Source organism: Canis lupus, chromosome 1, assembly GCF_048164855.1.
Source record: "Canis lupus baileyi chromosome 1, mCanLup2.hap1, whole genome shotgun sequence".
Taxonomy (NCBI): domain Eukaryota; kingdom Metazoa; phylum Chordata; class Mammalia; order Carnivora; family Canidae; genus Canis; species Canis lupus.
This window is the reverse complement of record NC_132838.1, coordinates 103,720,082-103,739,925: the sequence shown is the minus strand read 5'-3', so window position 1 is coordinate 103,739,925 and position 19,844 is coordinate 103,720,082. Positions and strand designations below refer to the sequence as shown.

Genomic DNA, 19,844 nt, shown 5'->3' with positions numbered 1-19,844 from the left:
AAGTTGTTTGCTGTGGAACGTGATGTGAACTACCTTGTGGGTGAAATCTCTTCTGTGAAATCTTCTGTCATTAGATCTCTGGTGTAACGAAGCCCTTCAGAAGAACTCAGGGAGTCATGTTCCACATCTGGCTGAAGTGTAGACAGAACAGGAGACAATCCAGACAGTGGACCCAGGCAATGGGCAGGAGCTGACTTGCACATGGAAAAATCTAGAAGGGTATATCTAGTATTTTTAAAGTGTTATTTTCTGAGTAGTAGAATTGTGCTCAGTATTTTTTTCCTTTGGTTATATATGTTTTCTAAATTGGCTGAAATTGATATGTGAATTTTAACCCTTTAAATATTATTGAAATTTAAGGTTTTCTAAATTTTAAGTGAAGTGCTGTGAATGAGAAAAACTCAAGGTTGAAAAAAGGAGTGAACTTGGGATACCTGGGTGACACAGTGGTTGAGCGTCTACCTTCAGTTCAGGTCATGGTCCTGGGTCCTGGGATCGAGTTCTGCATCCAGCTCCCTGTGAGGAGCCTACTTCTCCTTCTACCTATGTCTCTGCCTCTCTCTCTGCATCTCTCATGAACAAATAAATAAAATCTTTTTTTTTTTTAAGTGAACTCTTGTAAAGCTTAGAATTTGGGTGGCACCAGGGTGGCTCAGTGGTTGAGCGTCTGCCTTTGGCTCAGGGTGTGATCTCGGGTCCTAGGATCGAGTCCTGCATTGGGCTCCCTGCAGGAAGCCTGCTTCCCCCTCTGCTTATGTCTCTGCCTCTCTCTGTATGTCTCTCATGAATAAATAAAATCTTAGAAAATAAAAAGCTTAGAATTTGGGACTGCTGAATTTAGGGACAGATATAAGGACTTTCACATAAACATGCCAATGGTACATAACACATTTCTTCCCAAAATTTCATTGAAAGGGGATTTATGAGGAGGATATAAGCTGAGAAGCAAGAAAGGCAATGAGAGAAAAAAAAAAAAAAAGAAAGGCAATGAGAGGAGCAACTGTAGGATAAGAAATGTTGATACAATTATGGAAACTGTATGTGTGTCCTTGTAGCAGGGCACCAAGAAGAAAAGTCACGTCCCCTGACTCTCAAACTGCATAGCCTAACATTAGGCTCCCTGCTAAGTGGGGAGTCTGCTTCTCCTTCTCCCTCTGCCCCTCCCCCTGCCACCGTGCTCTCACATGCACATGCGCACGTGGGCGCATGCAGGCTCTCTCTCTCTCTCTAAAATAATAAAACAAACAAAGAGACTTGCACCAGGTTGTGGTTGCCTTTAGGGGTGGAGGGGAATGGATAGGGCCATGCTTATGCCTGATATATTATGATTATAGTAATTGCTATTGCTTTGGCTATTTTGGGATCTTTTGTGATTCCATATAAATTTTAGTATTATTTGTTCTGGTTCTGTGTAAAATGCTGTTGCTATTTTGATAGGGATCACATCAAGTCTGTAGATTATTTTGGGTAGTATGGACATTTTATCAATATTCTTCCAATCCATGAACATGGAATACCTTTCTATTTCTTTAATTTCTTTCATTCAGGGATGCCTGGGTGGCTCAGCAGTTGAGCATCTGCTTTTTGCTCAGGGCTCAAGGCATAATCCTGGAGTCTCAGGATCAAGTCTCACATCGGGCTCCCTACATGGAGCCTGCTTCTCCCTCTGCCTAGGTCTCTGCCTCTCTCTCTGTGTCTCTCATGAATAAATTTCTTAAAAAATTTCTTTCATTCATGTTTTATAGTTTTCAGAGTACAGTTCTTTCACCTCCTTGATTAAATTTATTCATAGGTATTTTATTCTTTTTGGTACAATTGTAAATGGATCGTTTTCTTAGTTTCTCTTTCTGCTACTTTGTTATTAGTCTATATAGGAATGCTACCAATCTCTGGATATTAATTTTATATCCTGCAACTTCACATAATTCATTTATTCTTATATTTTTTGTGGAGTCTTTAGGGTTTTCTTTGTGCAATATCATATCATCTGCAAATAGTGAAAATTTAACTTCTTCCTTACCGATTAGATGCCTCTTATTTCTTGTCTGATTGCTATAGCTAGGACGTCTAGGATGATTTTGAATAAAATGGATGAGAATGGACATCCTTGTCTTGTTTCTGATCTAAGAGACCTGAAACCATAAAAATCCTAGAAAAGAACACAGGCAGTAATTTCCCTGACGTGAGCCATAACAACATTTTTCTAGATATGTCTCCTAAATCAAAGGGGAAAAAGCTAAAATAAACTATTGAGACTACATCAACATAAAAATATAGAGCTTCTGCATAGCAAAGGAACCATCAACAAGACAAAAAAGCAACATACTGAATGGGAGAAGATATTTGCATATGATATACCTGATAAGGAGTTAATACTCAAAGTATATAAAGAATTTATACAGCCCAACACCAAAAAAACACCAACAATCCAATTTTAAAAATGGGCAGATGATCTGAATAGACGCTCTTCCAGAGAAGACATACTGATTGTCAACAGACACATTAAAAGATGATGAACATTGCTAATCATCAGGGAAATGCAAATCAAAACCATAATGAAGTACCTGTCAGAATGGTTAAAATAAAAATACAATAAATAAAAGTGTTGATAAGGATGTGGAGAAAAGGGAACCCTCTTGCACTGTTGGTGGGAATGCAAACTGATGCATCCATCATGGAAAGCAGTATGGAGGTTCCTCAAAAAATTAAAAATAGAAATACCTTATGATCCAATAATTTCACTACTGGGTGTTTATCCAAGAAGATGAAAACTCTAATTCAAAAAGATACATACACCCTTATACTCATTGCAGCATTATTTACAATAGTCAAGATATGGAAGCAACCTAAGTACCCATCAATAGATGAATGGATAAGGAAGAAGTGACACACACACAGAGGAATATTATGCAGCCATAAAAAGGATGAGGTCTTGTCATTTGCAACAACACAGATGGACTTAGAGGGTATTGTGCCAACACCTGGTAAGTAGGTAAGTCAGTAAGTAAGTCAGACTAAGAGAGACAAATACCATATGATTTCATTCATATGTGGAGTCTAAAAAAATGAATAAATAAAAAGCAGAATCAAACCTAAAAATACAGAAAACGAATTGATGGTTGCCGGAAAGAAAGGGGGTAGGGATGGGGAAAATAGGTGTAGGGGAGAGAGAGATACAGGTGTCCAGCTATGGAGTAAGTCATGGGAATATAAAATGCAGCATAGGGAGTATGGTCCATGAGACTGTAATAGTGTTGTATGGTGATAGATGGTGGCTACACTTGTGGTAAGCACAGTGTGACATATAGAGAAGTTGAATCACTCTTTTGTACACCTGAAACAAAGTGATATTGTGTGTCAGCTATACTAAAAAAAAAAAAAAACTTTAAGTAATAGTAGCTATTAAATAATTAGATTTTACTGAGTAAATTTCTTGTGAACGTATCTTTTTAATCCCAAAATATTTTAGTACGTAGCTATCTTTATCAGATGAGAATCTGTTTTAAAAAATATATAATAACCACCAAAGCAATATCATAGTAGTATCTTTGCTACCATCGCATAATCCAGTCAGTATCCATATTTCCTCAATAATATCAAATATATTCTTCAGTCAGTTTTTTTAAAAAGATTTTTATTTATTTATTCATGAGAGATACAGAGAGAGAGAAAGGTGGAGACACAGGCAGAGGGAGAAGCAGGCTCCACACAAAGAATCCAATGTGGGACTCGATCCTGGGAGTCTGGGATCACGCCCTGAGCCAAAGGCAGATGCTCAACTACTGAGCCACCCAGGCATCCCTGTCAGTTTTTAAAAAATCAGGATTCAAATCTACAAGTCGACAAGCTGTATTTGATCGATATGCCAATTTAAGACAAAATTCCCAATGTCTTTGTTAAAATAAGAAGCCAAGCACATCATAGGTTTTTATGATTTTTTCCACCATTAATTTGGAAGAAAAGCAACATGCCCCTGAGACTATTGTCTTGACAGAGCTTACTTATCTTTCTGTTCAGTAATATAGAAAAATCAACAAGGCAACGAATTATTGGGGAGAGAAACCAATTATAATCACAGGAGTTTCTTTGAGGGTGATCTCCAAAAGATATGGCAATGATTTTTAAAGTCTTGAGATTCGAGATGCCTGGGTGGCTTGGTGGTTGAGAGTCTGCCTTTGGCGCAGGGTGTGATCCTGGGGCCCAGGATAGAGTCCCACATCAGGCTGCCCACAGGGTGCTTGCTTCTCCCTCTGCCTGTCTCTGCCTCTCTCTCTGTGTCTCTCATGAATAAATAAATAAAAATCTTTTAAAAAATAAATAAAATCTTTTAAAAAAATAAAGTTTTGAGATTCTTATGAGACCCTTTTGTTTAAATAACACTTCTCTGTGTAGATTTATTTCAACAGAGTAGAGAACAATATAGTAAAATGAATTATTTATGTGATTCTCCTAATTGCACCGGAAAACAACACTGATACTTTTGGCAAAGCTTTCACCTCAACACTTTAATCAGATTGAGTGATTGATTGATTGATTTTAAGTTTGAACCCAGCATGGAGCCCAACACAGGGCTTGAACTCACAACCCTGAGATCAAGACCTGAGCTGAGATCAAGAGTCAGATGCTTAACCGACTGAGCCACCCAAGCCCCCGTAACCAGATTTCTTTTTTTTTTAAGATTTTATTTATTTATTCATGAAAGACACACACACACACACACACACACACACACACACACACACAGAGGCAGAGACACAGGCAGAGGGAGAAGCAGGCTCCCTGTGGGGAGCCTGATGTCATACTCTATCCTCAGACTGAGATCATGCCATGAGCTGAAGGCAGACGCTCAACTGCTGAGCCACCCAGGTGTCCCGTAACCAGATTTCTTTCTTTTTTTTTTTTTTCCCGTAACCAGATTTCTTAAACAATTTGTATGACTTAGAAAGATCTTTCTTCTTCATCACATGGTTTTTATGGAAGTTCCACTATGAGGCATGATTGATTAAATTATTGGCCATTGAGTTAATCACTCAATACCCAGCCTCTTCCCCTCTCCCCAGAGATGAGGATGGTGCTGAAGATTCCAAGCTTCCAGTCACATGGCTGGTCTTTCTGATGATCAGTCCCCATCCTAAGCTACCTAGAGGCTCACCAAGTGTGGCCTCATTAGAACAAAAGATGCTTCTGTCACCCTGGTCACTCAGTAAATCTCAAGAGTTTTAGGAGCTCTGTGCCAGGAACCAGAAATAAAGGCCACGTCTCTTTCTGCAGACCCACAAGAGCCCAATCTAGACTGCAGCTGAGCATTTTTGTATTCTGGAGCTGCAGTCTGAGGGGAGCAGGGCAGAAAGCATCACGCCTCATTGGAACCTGAGAAGCAATGAGAAGCTGTCTGGCAAAAGTCTCCCGGGGAGAAGATAAGGTGAGTGGGAGATGGGCTCACAGCAGCTCCTCACAAACCTCCCATCCTTGCGTGTTCCAGTGGGATCATAAGGCATTGTGCCCGGACTCAGATTAGCTGCAGTTCAAGCCTCTGACTGTGTAGCCATGTGAAGGGTTTCCAGGATGCCATAGCAGAGCCCCCCACCACCTTCCCGTGGCATGAACTTTCCATAGTTCTTTAAAAATAAGGATGTTGTTACTGGCTGAATGTCTGTGTCTCCCCAAAATTCTTATATTGAAGCCCCTAACCCCTAGTGTGCTGGTATTAGGAGGTGAGACCTTTGGGGGTGATTAGGTTTGATGATATTATGAGGGTGGAGCCCACATGGTTGGGATTAGTACCTTTATAAGAAGAGACATGAGAAGAACCTCCGGTCTCTCTTTCCCTCTCTCCCTCACCTCCCTCCCTCTCCCTCTCCCTCTCCCCCTGCCATGTGAGGATACAACAAGAGGGCACCTGCAAGCCAGAGAGAGGGCTTTCACAAGAACCATGCTGGCACTCAGCTGCCAGGATTGTGAGAAATAAGTTTCTGTTGTTCAAGCCACCCAGCGTATGGCATTTTTAAAAAGCCCAAGTTGACCAAGACAGGCATACAAAAAGATGGTAATATTGATTGGCTCCTAGGAGGAGTGCCTGGAGCCAGGTAGGGCAGGGAGACTCTAGTAGGAGCAGCTGGTGGGGGGTCTGGTTCATCTTTGTCCCTCATGCACCCCGACCAGTGGAGCAGCCACCATCTCCGACATTGCTGGTCACTCTGTCCAAGAAAAGAGGGAGCTCGGAGTGGGGAGGAGGGAGTCCTTACAATTAAACACTCCAGCTTGGAAATGACACTGGTCACTGCCATTCACAACTCAGTGTCGAGCCAGAATAGACAAGGATGGCTAACAGTCCTATGACGTGCCTGTTAGGGAGTTCAGGGATTGCAAGGAAAAAGGTGTGACCACAAGGTGGCAGGAGCACACAACTTTGCATCTCTCAATCCCAGTGCCCTCCACCCGGCATTGGGTGGGGGTGGGGAGGGGGGCTTTGCACATGCTCTTCCCTCTGCTTAGGACACCCTTCCAGCACCTTTACCTTGTTAAAATCTGCTCACCTTTCAGATCTCACCTCTTCACTTCAGTAAGCCATCAGAGAGCTCCAAGATTAGACCAAATCTCTCTCTTCTGTTTTGCTATAGTTGTACTGATGAAGATGGCTAATGGTTTCCTAGCATCCAAATTTGCCTTCTTCCTTTAAGTAATAGAACCCACCTGCCCATTTTTAGAAGGTCACATGCTAGAGCCCAGCCACTTTTGCAGCTAGACCTGGCCATAGAACTGAGTTCTGGGATGAGAGTAGAGGAGACATGTTCAAATCCTGGGCCTTATTCTTTCAAAATGATTGTTTCTCTCTGTCTCTGTCTTTCTCTCTTCCTCCTTTCATGCTGCCTCAGAACCACACCGGAAAACTGCATGTTGACAAGAGCAAAGCTGTTGGTAAACAGTCCCAGACTGTTTCAACTATATACTGTGAAGTGAAAGAGACATAAAATCATAATAGGTTTTTTTTTTCCTTCTCTTTTTTTACATCAGCTCAAAGTGCTCCCTCATCAATACAGTGAGTAGCAATTTGGTTAATGCTTTTCTCAGCGAGCATCATGAGATTAGGGTTTATGCCTGCTGTCATTCCCCGCTTGTCCCCAGCACCCAGCACAGTGCCCCCCCACATGGAGGGCATTGAAAAAATGTGTGCCAAGTGGATGAATGGGGACCTGGGGGAAGCAAGATTGGGGACCGAAGTGTAAGTCCTAAGGGTGAACATACCTGGGTTTGTGGGAAAAGGAAAGAGGTCTCATTGAAGCTAAGAGTATTAGTTTTGCTATTGCTGTTGTGACAAATTGTCACAAACTAGTAGCCTGAACATAAATGTTTTCTCTCTCTGTTCTGAAGGTCAGAAGTCCAAAATGGGTTAAGAGTCTGCATTCCTTCTGGAGGCTCTAGGGGAGAATCCAATTCCTTGACTTTTCCAGCTTTAGAGGAGCCTGTATTCTTTGGCTCATAACCCTGCATCACACTGGCCTCTGCTTCTGTTTCTACATTCCCGCCTCTGACTCTGACCTCTTCCTTCTTATAAATAAGGACCCTTGTAACTACATGGAACCTACCTAAATAATCCTGCATAACCTCCCCACCCCATGATGCTTAATTTAATCACACCTAGGAAGTCCTTTGGCCATGCACAACATTTTCACAGGTTCCAGGAATCAGGACATCACTTGTTGGCAGGGGCGGCGGGGAGCAGTTTTGCATCATTCTGCCCACTGCACAAAGGCAAAAAAAAGTACGGAACTCACTTAGATCATTGTCAGGGTGCTGAGCCTCATCCAGACACACTGTGTACATTTCCTAAGACCTATGCCAGGCTCTGGAGACACAGAAATGAAATGACCTGGTCCCTCTCGGGAGGAACTTGTGGTCTAATGGGTGGCGGGGAGAGAATCAGAATACAGTGTAAATACTCAGGGAACTATGGGAACACAGGTGGGCCAGGCAAGCTTGCAGGGGAAACAGCATGTAACCTGAGACCAGAAGGATGAGTGCAGACCCAGGCAAGGGCAGATAGAAAAGGAGAGCTGGTAGAGCTGGTAGCAGATGTGTCACAATCTCACTTCAAACACCTTGTGAGCATTTGTGGGTGACAAAGAAAAGGAACCACTGCCTGGGGGCCCCTAAGGGTGTCGTCGGTTGAGCGTCTGACTCTTGGTTTCTGCTCAGGTCATGATCTCAGGGTCATGGGATCAAGCCCCTCATTGGGCTCTGCACTCAGCATGGAGGCTGCTTGAGATGCTCTCCCCTCCCTCTGTGCCCATTCCCCCTTCTAAAATAAATAAATAAATCTTAAAAGAAAAAAAAAAAAGAAAAAGGAACCACTGCCTCAGGAATGGTGAATTGCTTTGCAATGGTTAAATGTAATAATGTTCCCCTTTCTCTTCCTCATTCAAAAGTGGAAGTGACAGGAGCACCTGGGTGGCTCAGTTGGTTGGGTGGCCAACTCATGGTTTCTGCTCAGGTCGTGGTTTCAAGGTCCCGAGATCCAGGCCCGTGTCGGGCTCTGCGCTTAGCGAGGAGTCTGCTTGAGGATCCTCTCTCCCTCTCCCTGTGCTCCTCACCCTGCTCACACATGCTTTCTCTCTAAATAAATACATATTTTTTTCTTTTAAAAGATTTTGTTTACTCATGAGAGACAGAGAGAGAGGCAGAGACACAGGCAGAGGGAGAAGCAGGCTCCCCACAGGGAGCCAGATGCAGACTTGATCCCAGAGCATGGGATCATGACCTGAGCAGAAAGAAGGCAGATCTCAACCACTGAGCCACTCAGATGCTATTTATTTATTTAAATAAATATTTAAAAGTAAAAATAATAATAGTCTATTTATAATATTATTTATCAATAACGTTCTAGTTTTCATCTGGCTAACCTTTATTCCTTTCTCATTCTCGTACACACATTTTCCGCCTCAGAGCACTTCTAACCACTCAAAACTCATGTGTTCCATTCCTGATTTATGTCTAATTTTGGTAGAGCACACATCCTCTTCTGTTGTTATTAAATTTTCCAATGTCCCTTCCCCCTCTCCCCACTTACTGAAGAAGATACCTTCAAGTTTTTGGATAAGTAAATGCATAGGTTGGTTGATGGATACTGAATAAGTATAATAAATAGATGAGTGGATTAATAAATTAACTGATTAGTAAAGGGAGGAATGGGTGAATGGATGTGAGAATGAATGAATGATGGGTATAAGGGCAAAAGAAAGGATAAATAGTTAAATAAGAGCAAGAAAAAAAAACAAGAGCAAGAGGAAAGGGGATGGGTGGATGGATAGAAAGAAACTAGGATGAGAATCAATGAACAAAAGGATGGATGACACTGAATGACTGGGATAAGTGGTTGAATGGTAAAGGAACTAATGAATGAATAGATGGAGCCTCCTGATGTGACACTGACTTCCTGTATGACTAGGGGAGCTCCATGCCACCCTTCCATTCCACCATTTTCCCATCCATAAAATGAGAAGACTGGATTTGATGACTTTGCAGCCCCATCCACATCTGGTTCCTTCATGTGAACCTGGGTCTCTGCTTCTCCTTTGACTTCCGATATCCACACACAGTTCACAGAGACATTGCCCAGGACATGCTCCACAGGAGTCCCCACTGGTACTAAGTGCAAACCCAGAAAGTCCTGCTTGGAAGTCCCTCCTCTTGTCTCTTCAGCAAAAGTCAATGAACCCAGGTGGCTACTTTGATTCCAAAATTTCAGTGCTGCTGAATTTCAGCACCCAAATCTCAACTACTAGGAGAACTGGGTGTTGAAATAGCATCATTTTACACTGTTTATCCATATTTTGAATTTACTGGTCTTTATACAAGTCCAGAAATCAGTTTCTGTAACCAAAGAACAAATATTGCCCAACTTCTTAAAGTCATGTTTCACCGTGTATGTTAGGCATGTGAGCTGTTGTATCAATGAAAGGAGTCATGATCAGCATTTTAAATAAAACAGATTATAATAAAATAGTGGAAGTAGATATTGCTTCATAGAACTTGAATTCTAGTTTATAGATGTAAGTGGATGCATGTACAGGGCTGTGATGTAAGCTTTGCTTCCTACTCAATGTCTCCCCAAAACGGAGTGAATAGGTTAAAACAGCTGATCTGCGCTTTTATGATCTCTCTCCACATGTTGGGGACAAGTTGTTTGGTTCTCTTGAACCAAGAGGGTAGATATTTTTAGTTTCCTCTTTCACAGACAACAATTCAAGAGACTCTAGAGATTGCTCAAGGCTATCTCGCTAGTGAGTGATGGAGCCGGGGCTGTCCAAAAAATGGAATTTATCCTCTCCTTGATAAAGTGGGGAGAGAAGGAGGGGAAGGTGGAAAATTTAGTAACAAAAGAAGAGGATGTATGCTCCATCAAAATTAGGCATAACGCAGGTGCCTGGGTGGCTCAGTGGTTGACTGTCTGCCTTCAGCTTGGGTCCTGATCCTAAGGTCCTGGGATTGAGTCCTGAATCAGGCTTCCCATAGGGAGCCTGTTTCTCCCTCTGCCTCTGTCTCTGCCTCTCTCTGTGTGTCTCTCATGAATAAATAAATAAAATCTTAAACACACACACACACACACACACACACACACACACACAAACCCACAATGGTGAAAGCAGCCAAGAGTCGGTGGGAAGCGGGCAGGTGCAACGTATAAATGTCTAGGTCAAAGCTCTTGTGCGCACACTGCTCTTGCTGTAGCCTTGGCAACAGACTCCGCTTAATTATAACAATGACTCAAGAAAACAACCTGCACCGCACACAAACGAAGCTGTATAGGGAAAAAGTTCTACCTTGTCTGATCTTGGTCTAGACTTTGGTGAAGGTCTTAGGAGGTGTTCAGAAGAGGTTTGCTTGGCGACCAAGAATGAAGTCATGAAGGAAATGGCAGTGAATTGCTTAAAAGTTCAGCTGGAACATGCACAATGGAAAACAAACAAACAAACCCTATAACTTCATTCCAGTCCTGTGCATCTGGTAGAAACTACAGTTATATAAGAGCTAACATTTACTGAGTGTTTACTATAGGCCAGTCACTTTTAAGGGCTTTGTGTGTATTGCCAACTTAATCCTACAACAAGACTACGAAGTGGGTATTATCACTGAGCCCATTTTACAGTTAGGGTAATTTAGACTTGGGAGAGGTCACTTTCCTAATATCCCAGCGAGTGAGCAGCAGCACTGGGACTCAAACCCAGGCCTCGTGACTAGGAAGACACAACCATAGATAGAGCCTTCCACTGATCTACTAGAGGAATGACCCAGAAGGGAGCTAGAGAACACAGTAGGAAGTTTATTGTGACTCAGAAGCTGAGCTCAGCCAGGAGGACTGAGGGGCTCTTGAAAGGGCCTGTCCAACCCCAGGAAACTTATTTCTTCTCCCCATCTCTGGGAAGTCTTCTCACACTTGGAGGCATCTGTATCCAGTCCTCTGGGGCTCAGGGCCTGACGCTGCCTGGGTGCGACTCTGGCTGTGCCAGTCAAAAACAACCAGTGTGCTCAGGGAGATGAGGACCAGGCCAGCCAACCCCAGGCGGACGAGGTTGCTCTGAGTGTAGTCCAAGGAGCCTGAGCCTGTGGGACAGCAAGAGAGAGGCCTTCAGCTCCAGAACCCAGAGTCTGGGCCTGCCATCTGGGTCTTGAACCTACAGGGTGATACTGGGGACACAGCTCCCAGTCTCAAAGTTGAGATGGGTCAGTGGGAGCAGGGGTCCTGGACTCCTGGGTCTGGGAGAAGGGGGTAGAGTCATGACCCCTAGACTGGGGAGCAGGGAGGAATCAGGGGCCTGGATCCTTGGGCTGGGGAGCAGGGAGAGGCTGGGAACCCAGACACCTGGGATAGGGAGCAGGGAGGAACCAGGTCTCAGACCCCAGGGTTGTGGAGCAGGGAGGAACCCGAGGCCTGGATCCCCTGGCTGGGGAGTAGGGGCCAAGGTGGGGGCTGGATCCCTGGGCTGGGGAGTAGGGGCCAAGGTGGGGGCTGGATCCCTGGGCTGGGGAGTAGGGAGGAACAGGGGGCCCGGACTCCTGGCAGGGGCTGGGGGCCCGGACCCCTAGATTGGGGAGCAGGGAGGCACCGGAGGCCGGACTCCCCCGCCAGGGAGCAGGGGCTGCGGCCGGGCGCCGGGCCCTTACCGTCAGCGCTGATGACCAGCGGCTCGCTGCGCAGCGACAGCACGTACGGGGAGGACGGCGTGTGGTAGTAGCAGCTGTAGGTGCCCGGCGCGCGGGCTCCGGGCAGCGGGAAGTCGGCCCAGGGCTCCGCCGAGTCGCGGTACTGCAGCGGCGCCGCCACCCCCACGCGGTACAGCGCGAAGCTCATGCCCCGCAGGCGGCCGGCGCAGCGCAGGCTCACGTTGGCATCGGGCGCCACCACCGGCCCGGGCAGCGCCACGAGCGACGGGCGCGGCAGCTGGTCTGCGAGGGGCACGGGCGGGGGCGAGCGCTGGCGCGGGCCTGGCCCCCCGGCCCTGCGCCCCTCCTCCCGCTCCCCGGCCCTGTGCCCCCGGCCTGGCCCCCTTCTCCCGCTGCCTCCGCCTCCTGCTCTCGTTCCCTCTCCGCCGCTCACCGACGCCCCTGCCCTGCCTCACTCTGCATTTCTCTCCCTCCCTCCCAACATCTCTGTGTCTCTCGTTATTTCTGCTTTTGTGTCCTTTGCATCCTCGTCGGTGGCGCCCCCTGTATCTTCATCCCCGAGCACACCTTTCTCTTGCAGTCTCTGCCTCTGTGTCCCCGGATGTCCCCTTGTCTGTCTGCCTGTGGTTCACTGAAATTCTCTTTGTACGTCCCTGTTTTAATCTCCCCCGCGCTGTGTGTTTCACTACCCTGGATCTCCGAGGCAGTGTCTGCCGTATGGTTTCTTCTGGTGCTTCTGGGTTTCTCCCAAGGTTTCCTAACCACAGTACTCGTCACATTTTGGATAAATCCAGATAATTCTTTGTTGTATGGGGTGAGGATGGAGGTTGTCCTGTGCATTGTTGGGTGTTTTGCAGCAATTCTGGTAGTAGGGATAGCCCAAAAATGTAGTGACAACCAGAAATGTCTCCAGGTATTGCCAAAGGTCACCTGGGAGGCACAGTCGTCCCTAGTAAAGAATCATCCATTTCTCTGGTTCTCTTTCCCTCATGTAGTAATTTTTGCTCTGGGTCATTGTACAAGCCTGTCTCTGTATGTCTTTTTCCGTATCTCCTGTATCTCTCAGTCCCTCCTTCTCCCTCCCTCATCACACCCCAAAGTCCCTCCTTTCCCCTCAGCGCCCCACCTCAGGACCTCACCTGTCACCAGCAGTTCCAGTGTATCACTGGGGTGGGACCAGATACCCAGGTCCCAGCCAAGACTCCGGTAGCAGCAGTGGTAACTGCCCCCCTGGGCTGGGGTCACCTCCTCCAGGAAGAACTCTGCCAGCTCCATGGACACATCCCGGTACAGCACAGGAGTGATTTCTCCAGACTTGAAGAGTGCAAACCTCCAGGCAAGTTGAGGTGCCTGGCACCTCAAGGTCACGTTGACCCCAGGGGTTACAATTGCAGCAGGCTGAGCCTCCAGCCATGGCTTGGGGTATAAGGCTGGGGAGACTGAATAAACAGAATTCCTGGGTCCCTGGGCTTCCTGGGCAGGTGGGGTGGGAAGAGAATCACCTGGGGCAGTCCCTGCCTCTTTCTCATCCTCAGTTCCCTGCTTATAAAATAGGGAAGGTGCTGGACCCCAGTCAAGGATTGTCAAGACTAGCCGCAAATTAGAATAGCAGGGTCACTCCTGAGCTTTATTGACTCCGTGTTTTTTAAACATAATGTCAAGGGATTGGGTCCCTGAAATCTGCAATTTTAAATTGTTCTTCAGACTATTTGTATCATAGTCAGCATATTTCAGTAGTTGCCAAATTTGCTATCTACTGGGGGGGGGGAGGTGTATCCCTACCTCAGACCATTCCCCAATACCAATTCCAGGTTAAATGTTTTATTTTGTTTTGTTTTACTGTAAAAGTATTAGAAGAAAATATAGGAAAATATATCTGTCTTGGGGGTAGAAAAAGCTATCTTAAAATACAGAACAAAATAATTCAGAAGAGACAAGGTTAATTAATTTGATGACTGCAAAATTTGAAGTTGTATATGAGACTAGACAAATGGAGCTAGAAAACAATCAACAGCACTGGCAGAAATGACTTATTCATTCATCACATAGATTAAGAGTATAGAAAGAAATCCCAAACCCAGCTGAGTTGAAAATTGGACAAAACATGAATAAGGCAGTACACAAAAGAGGAAATCCAAGGTGTGAAAACACATAGGGAGCGGGGGAAGTTGCTTAATGTTACTAGTAATCTTTTTAAAAAATTTAAACAACAGTAAGATATTTTTGCCTATCAGGTTGTCAAAAATTAAAACAATTGTTTATCTCCTGTTTAAGTGAAGATGTGGTGAAACAGGTAGGTAGGTATACTTGAGTGAACCTTTTGTGAAGGCAGTTCATTTATCTCTTTCTATCAAAATCCACAAAGGGCATGCCCTAATAATTCCATTGTTCCACCCTAGACAGATATACACACAGAGGCACAACAAGCTCACTTTGGAGCACTCATTGAAGCATTAATTAGGGTGAGACTGGAGAAAGACCCTGGAAACAACCTAAATATATATCAAGAGGGCCAAATAAACTAGACTCCAACCATACATAGCAAATGGTAAGCAGCAGTTTAAAAAAAATGTCGTTAGTTATAATAATATAGAAACATCTCCAAGAGAGATTGTAAAGTGAGAAATAGAAGATGCAGAACAACATGGGTCATGAAATATCAATGTTGCCTTGGCAATAAAACAAAGTATATATTACATATATGAGTCTGAATGCATGGAAATTTTTTGGTAAGGAATCACAGCTTATTTAAGGAAGATGAGGAAGGGGAAGAGGGAGGTTATATGTCCTTTGGTAATGATTTTTTAAACCATGAATATATGTTAGCTGTATCATTAAAAACTATTAATTTAAAATAAATTGATAGTTAAGGTGGTTTTCAGTGGTTTTCCAGGTGATTCTTGTTTGAAGGTGTAGTGTAGTGGGGAGGTTTGAGAGAAAGAGATCGCACCCATCAGAAAACCTAGAAGGAAACTCAAGGCTCTCTCAGGATGGAGGATCCCTACTCCTGTCCAAATGGGCTTCCAAATGGGGGAATAATTGGCATTGGCCAGAGATCCTATTTCTTGAGCCCTGCACTACACCAAGCTCTGAGTCAAGGGTTTTACAACGTGATTTTTAAAATTTATTTTAAAAAATATTTTTTAAATGTAATGTCTACACTGGGATGCCTGTGTGGCTCAGTGGTTGAGCTCAGGGTGTGATCTCGGGTTCTTGGGATCGAATCCTACATCGGGCTCCCCTGGGGGAGCCTGCTTTTCCCTCTGCCTGTGTCTCTGCCTCTCCCTGTGTGTCTCTCATGAATAAATAAAATCTTTAAAAAATAAAAATAATCTCTACACCCAACATGGAGCTCAAACTCACAACCCCAAGATCAAGAGTCCCATGCTCTATGGACTGAGCTAGCCAGGCTCCTGGTATACATGGGTGATTTTATTAAATCCTCACAATAGCCTATTTCACAGAGAAGGAAACTGAGTAGCAAGTGATGCTTTGTTCAAAGTTGCAAGTGAATAATATGGTGAAAGTGGGGTTCTAGCTTAGAGATCTTTAGTTCCAAAGTTCATGGTCTTTACTACTCACCTATCCTGGTCACTAAAGGGAGTAAGATGAGAAGGAAAGAAAGGGGGGAGAAAGGGAAGAAAAGATGTAAGAAGAGAGGAGCGGGAGGGAGGGAAATCTGGAAATCTGGGGTGAGCTTGGGCACCAAAATAAAATCTGAGTAGTTGGAAATGGGCTGTCAGTGGCTTACAGCTGAATGGCTGGGGGATATTACTCACCAGTTGGAGTGATGTCTGAATGACACAGAGGCCCTGTAGATCACGGAGGGGCTAAGTCTTTTCAAAGTTCTAGGCTTCTCCCAGCTTCACCTCACTGCAAACCCAGGAATCTAAATCTTCCTCTGGGAAACAGGAATCTTACCCATATGTCCTCTTTCAGTAGCCAGAACTGCAGGCTCTTAATCCCTGCCTACTTCATTAGTCTGAAGTCTGGCCCCAGCCCCCTCTTGCCTCTACACCCAGTGTCCAGACCCCTGGACTCCACCTTTTCCAGGAGACAGTAATCTGAGCCCACAGTGTCTCCTCTCTGGGGTCCAGGAGTCTGGGTCCCCAGCTCCCTTCTTTCCCAGAGACCCAGGTCTTCTGGCTTCCTCTTCTTCCCACATCAGAGTCTAGGATTCTACATTTGTCATTCCCAAGAGTTCAGTCCTTAGGAAGGAATTCAAGACCTCTGTGTTCTCCTGTGTTAGGACCCAAGGATCTGGGTCCTGTCCCCTTATTCTGGGTCTAGAATTCTGAACCCTCAGCTAGTGCTGTCTGACCATCCCGCACCTACCCTCAGAGGGACTCAGTAGCCCTCTTCCGTTCCCTCTCCCTGCTCAGAGTGTCCAGGTCCCCAGAGCCTGTCTCTCTGCACCCAAGCCAGCCTGGGACCCAGGGAGAAGGGGGAGGGGTGGCTCACAGAGGATCAGCAGCTCAAGGATCAGCGCCAGAGCCATGGTGGTCAGATCTTGGCTGGAGCAGAAGCAGGAGCCAGGGCTCAGCGGTGCCCTCTCACTTCTCAGGAAATGCAATACCAGAAAGCCAGAGCTCTGTTTAAGGAAGGGAGGAGGGAAGTGGGGGCCTCTGGGTGACTGTGTCACAGCCCCATGGTGCTGTGGAAAAGCCTGGGAGATGGGGCAGTCATAACCAGTTGTGTTCACTAATTAAACTTAAAAAAAAAAAAAAAAGACTAAAACTAGCACCTATGATGTGCCAGACCCTGTGCTGCGCTATTCTGGGGACACAGAGAGGGATCAGACCCCGTTACTGCCCTAGAGAAACTCCCAGTCTGATGTAAAAACAGAGGCAGACCAGGTGAGTTAAAAAAAAAAAAAAAAAAAAGTCAGCTACATGGAGGTCACATGTGGCACTGAGAGAGTCCACAGAAGGCCCCTAACCCTCCTGGGATGAGACTTAAAGCTTCCAGGATGAACTGATTTTGAGCTGAGACCTCAAAGGATAGCTAAGTTATCTGTCCTCTCCCAGCCTCCGCTTCTTCATCTCTGAAATGGGCTTTCATGAGTCAACTCTAAAATGAGGACTATTGCATTCTGCCTTGGATGAGTCGCAGCTGCAGGACTGGGAGTACTCCTCAGGCACGACTCCTAGGCGGAGACAGATTTGCACTTAAATCTGCAGTGCCGCCTGCTTTCTTTGCCGCGGATTCTGACAGTTGTCCTGCTCCAGTGCGCGCGTGCGGACTCAGGCTGCGGGGGCTCGAGCGCGGGGACCACAACTCCCAGAGTGCTTCGCGTCCTCGCCACAGCCCCGGGCCGCAGTTCTGTGCCAGTGCGCATGCGCACTCAGATTGCGGAGCCTCGGGCGCGGGAACCACAATTCCCAGAGTGCTCCGGCCGCTTGCTGCCGCCGCCGCCGCCGCCGCCGAGACCAAGATGGCCGGGAGTAAGTGAGGGCGCCCGCGGCGCGCTGGGTCCGCTGGTTCCCGGAGCCCCGGTGGTGCCGGTGCTGGGGCACGGCGGAGCCTCCGTGCAGGCGGTGGGGGCAGGGCCACAGGGGGGCGCCGAGATCACGAGAGGGCTCCTCCGGGGCGGGGGTGGCACGAGAGGGTTAGAGGTCACCGGAGGCGTCCCCTGCAGGAATGACCCTCCTCGCCCTCCCCTCCAGGACTCGCCGCCTTCCTCAAGGATGCCTGGGCCAAAGAGCCGGTGCTGGTCGCGTCCTTCACCATCGGGGGCCTCGGTGCGTGAGCGTGCAGCGCCCTCACCCAAGGTCCCGTCGCTCCCCACTAGCGCTCTGCCCTGTACCCTCAACGTTCTAGGGCCCCCTCGTGTGTCTGCACCCCGCCCCACCCCCACTATTAGGACCACCCTGTACACACCTACCTGGGAGGTCCATGACCCTCCCCCACCCCACCCACCCCACCCTCAGGGCGAGGTTCTCAGCCCTGGCTGTGCATTAAAAACACGGTCAGAATCCTACCACTCCTCACCCTTGCCCCCCCCCCCGCCCCGCCCCACACTAAGCTTGGAGTGGGGTGGGGTGGAGGTGGGGCTGGGGAATCTCCGGTGAAAAGCCTCTTCCGCGCTGCCTTGACTGACAGCTTCTGTTCTAGAGCAGGGCTGCTCAGACTTTAACGTGCGGGAGGTCTTGTTCAAGGGCAGGCTCTCGGCATAGGTCAGGGATGGGCAGGGAATGCGGCATCTCCCCCAGGTCCCAGGTCCTGTCAGCGCTGCTGGTCTGCAGGCCGCCCGCAGCCCGCTGAGGTTCTAGAACAGTTGTCCCCCATGGCAGCCACAGGCCACACCGGCCACCGAGCGCCTGAAACCGAACCACTGTGAATTGAGCTGGGTAGGCTTTGTGTAAAGTACACACTGGATTGCAAAGCGAATGACAAGTATATAAAATATCTCTGCTTCTTTCATGTTGATGGGGTATTGAAATGATGTTTCCAATATGCCAGGTTAAATCATTTTTAAAAACTCATTTGTATCTTTTATTTTTATGTGCCTGTTAGAAGGTGTGAAACTAAATATGTGGCTCTTATGTTTCTGCTGGACAGTGCTGGCCTAGAACATTCTTTTTACCCCCCACCCCTGCCCTACTCCCTGAGACTCCTGGTGCCCACCCTAGGTGGACTGTGATTTCTGAGACAACCCTTCCTTTCCTCGGTTTGTAACAGTTCATGATTCCACTGGAAGATCCCCAAACCATTCCTCTCACCCACTACCTTGTGCTCCCTGACCACCTCTACACTCATGCCCTCATTCTGTGACCACCCCCATGTCTTCCCTCCTCTGTGCCCTCTAGGTCCCATTCCCGCTCCGTCCACTGATAAGTGGGGCTCTCAGAATGCCATGGGGTTTCCTGGAGGGGCAGGACCTCCCCGCTCCTCTCCTCCTAAGTACCTGACTCCTAGTTTGCTGAGGTTCAGCTTCTGCCCCTCCCCTGTCCTGAAAGCCACCTTCCCCTGGGCCTCACCCGTCTCTCCACAGCTGTGATTCTGCCCATCTTCAGTCCCTTCACCAAATATGCCACCATGATCAACCAGGCCACACCCTACAACTATCCAGGTGAGTGGGAGCTGGAGGGCTGGCCCAAAGCAGGGGTGGAGGGTGAGGAGGGACCTTCCTGCGCTGGGGGAGGAATAATCATGGGTAGGTTCTTCCTCAGCAAGGATCTGAGAACCTGCTGTATGGACTGGACTTTCTTTTTTCTGAGATCTGATCCATGTGCCATAAAAATCATTTCCTGTCTGTTTTTGCACTTTTGAGTTTCTGTTGTCATTCCAGATTTGTATTCCTTTCTGGACTTTTGTCATTCTAGGTGTCTGTCCTGTTTCTGTCTCTCTGCTTTTCCGTACCTCCAGGTCTCTATCTCCCTGCTTCTCTCTGCATCCCCTCTCTCACCTCTCCTCTGGGGTCCCATTTCTCTCTTTGAGTCCAAACTGACAGACTAGCCTTTATGGGCCTCCCAAGACCTGTTGGTCTCAATGGCCCACCCTCCTGCCCCACAGTGCCCCTCCGAGATGATGGGAACATGCCCGACGTGCCCAGCCACCCCCAGGACCCCCAGGGCCCCAGTCTGGAGTGGCTGAAGAAATTGTGAGCACCTCTGGTGACATGGAGGTGGCCCCTTCCCTGTAGTCAATAAAATGCATAGAGTGACCCCAGCATCTGAGCT

At 46.9% G+C, this 19,844-nt stretch overlaps 2 protein-coding genes across 5 annotated transcripts; one reads left to right on the top strand and one right to left on the bottom strand.

Annotated features, from left to right (window-relative positions):
* Positions 1–190: 190 nt before the first annotated feature.
* Positions 191–17,383, bottom strand: OSCAR (osteoclast associated Ig-like receptor). 4 transcript variants are annotated; one of them, XR_012039496.1, is made up of 8 exons: positions 16,624–17,383; positions 15,942–15,974; positions 13,302–13,601; positions 12,163–12,444; positions 11,433–11,601; positions 10,821–10,938; positions 7,637–7,742; positions 5,635–6,949 (listed from the first exon to the last, which is right to left on the bottom strand). XR_012039496.1 is itself a non-coding variant. In XM_072844490.1 (7 exons), the coding sequence occupies exons 2-7, from the start codon at positions 16,658–16,660 to the stop codon at positions 10,935–10,937; spliced, it is 825 nt and encodes a 274-aa protein (XP_072700591.1). In that variant the 5' UTR covers positions 16,661–16,753; positions 17,155–17,383; the 3' UTR covers positions 10,821–10,934. The 4 variants fall into 4 exon arrangements, 2 of the variants coding, with proteins under 2 accessions (XP_072700591.1, XP_072700596.1); XR_012039487.1 differs by lacking the exons at positions 5,635–6,949; positions 7,637–7,742 and adding an exon at positions 191–211; XM_072844490.1 differs by lacking the exons at positions 5,635–6,949; positions 7,637–7,742 and having other exon boundaries at positions 16,624–16,753; positions 17,155–17,383.
* On the top strand, positions 17,249–19,833 carry NDUFA3 (NADH:ubiquinone oxidoreductase subunit A3). The gene is made up of 4 exons (XM_072768018.1): positions 17,249–17,606; positions 17,829–17,903; positions 19,157–19,234; positions 19,678–19,833. The coding sequence occupies exons 1-4, from the start codon at positions 17,264–17,266 to the stop codon at positions 19,767–19,769; spliced, it is 588 nt and encodes a 195-aa protein (XP_072624119.1). The 5' UTR covers positions 17,249–17,263; the 3' UTR covers positions 19,770–19,833.
* Positions 19,834–19,844: the final 11 nt, after the last annotated feature.

What these genes read in the sequence shown, in the direction of transcription:
- OSCAR (XM_072844490.1), bottom strand. Translation starts at nt 16,660, where the DNA reads ATGGCTCTGGCGCTGATCCTTGAGCTGCTGATCCTCT. An exon ending in CCTTGAGCTGCTGATCCTCT is followed by an intron (nt 15,975 to 16,623) that starts GTGAGCCACCCC and finishes CGTGATCTACAG; the next exon opens with GGCCTCTGTGTCATTCAGAC. An exon ending in GCTGGTCATCAGCGCTGACG is followed by an intron (nt 11,602 to 12,162) that starts GTAAGGGCCCGG and finishes GCTGTCCCACAG; the next exon opens with GCTCAGGCTCCTTGGACTAC.
- NDUFA3 (XM_072768018.1), top strand. Translation starts at nt 17,264, where the DNA reads ATGAGTCGCAGCTGCAGGACTGGGAGTACTCCTCAGGCACGACTCCTA. An exon ending in CTTCACCATCGGGGGCCTCG is followed by an intron (nt 17,904 to 19,156) that starts GTGCGTGAGCGT and finishes GTCTCTCCACAG; the next exon opens with CTGTGATTCTGCCCATCTTC. An exon ending in CACACCCTACAACTATCCAG is followed by an intron (nt 19,235 to 19,677) that starts GTGAGTGGGAGC and finishes CCTGCCCCACAG; the next exon opens with TGCCCCTCCGAGATGATGGG.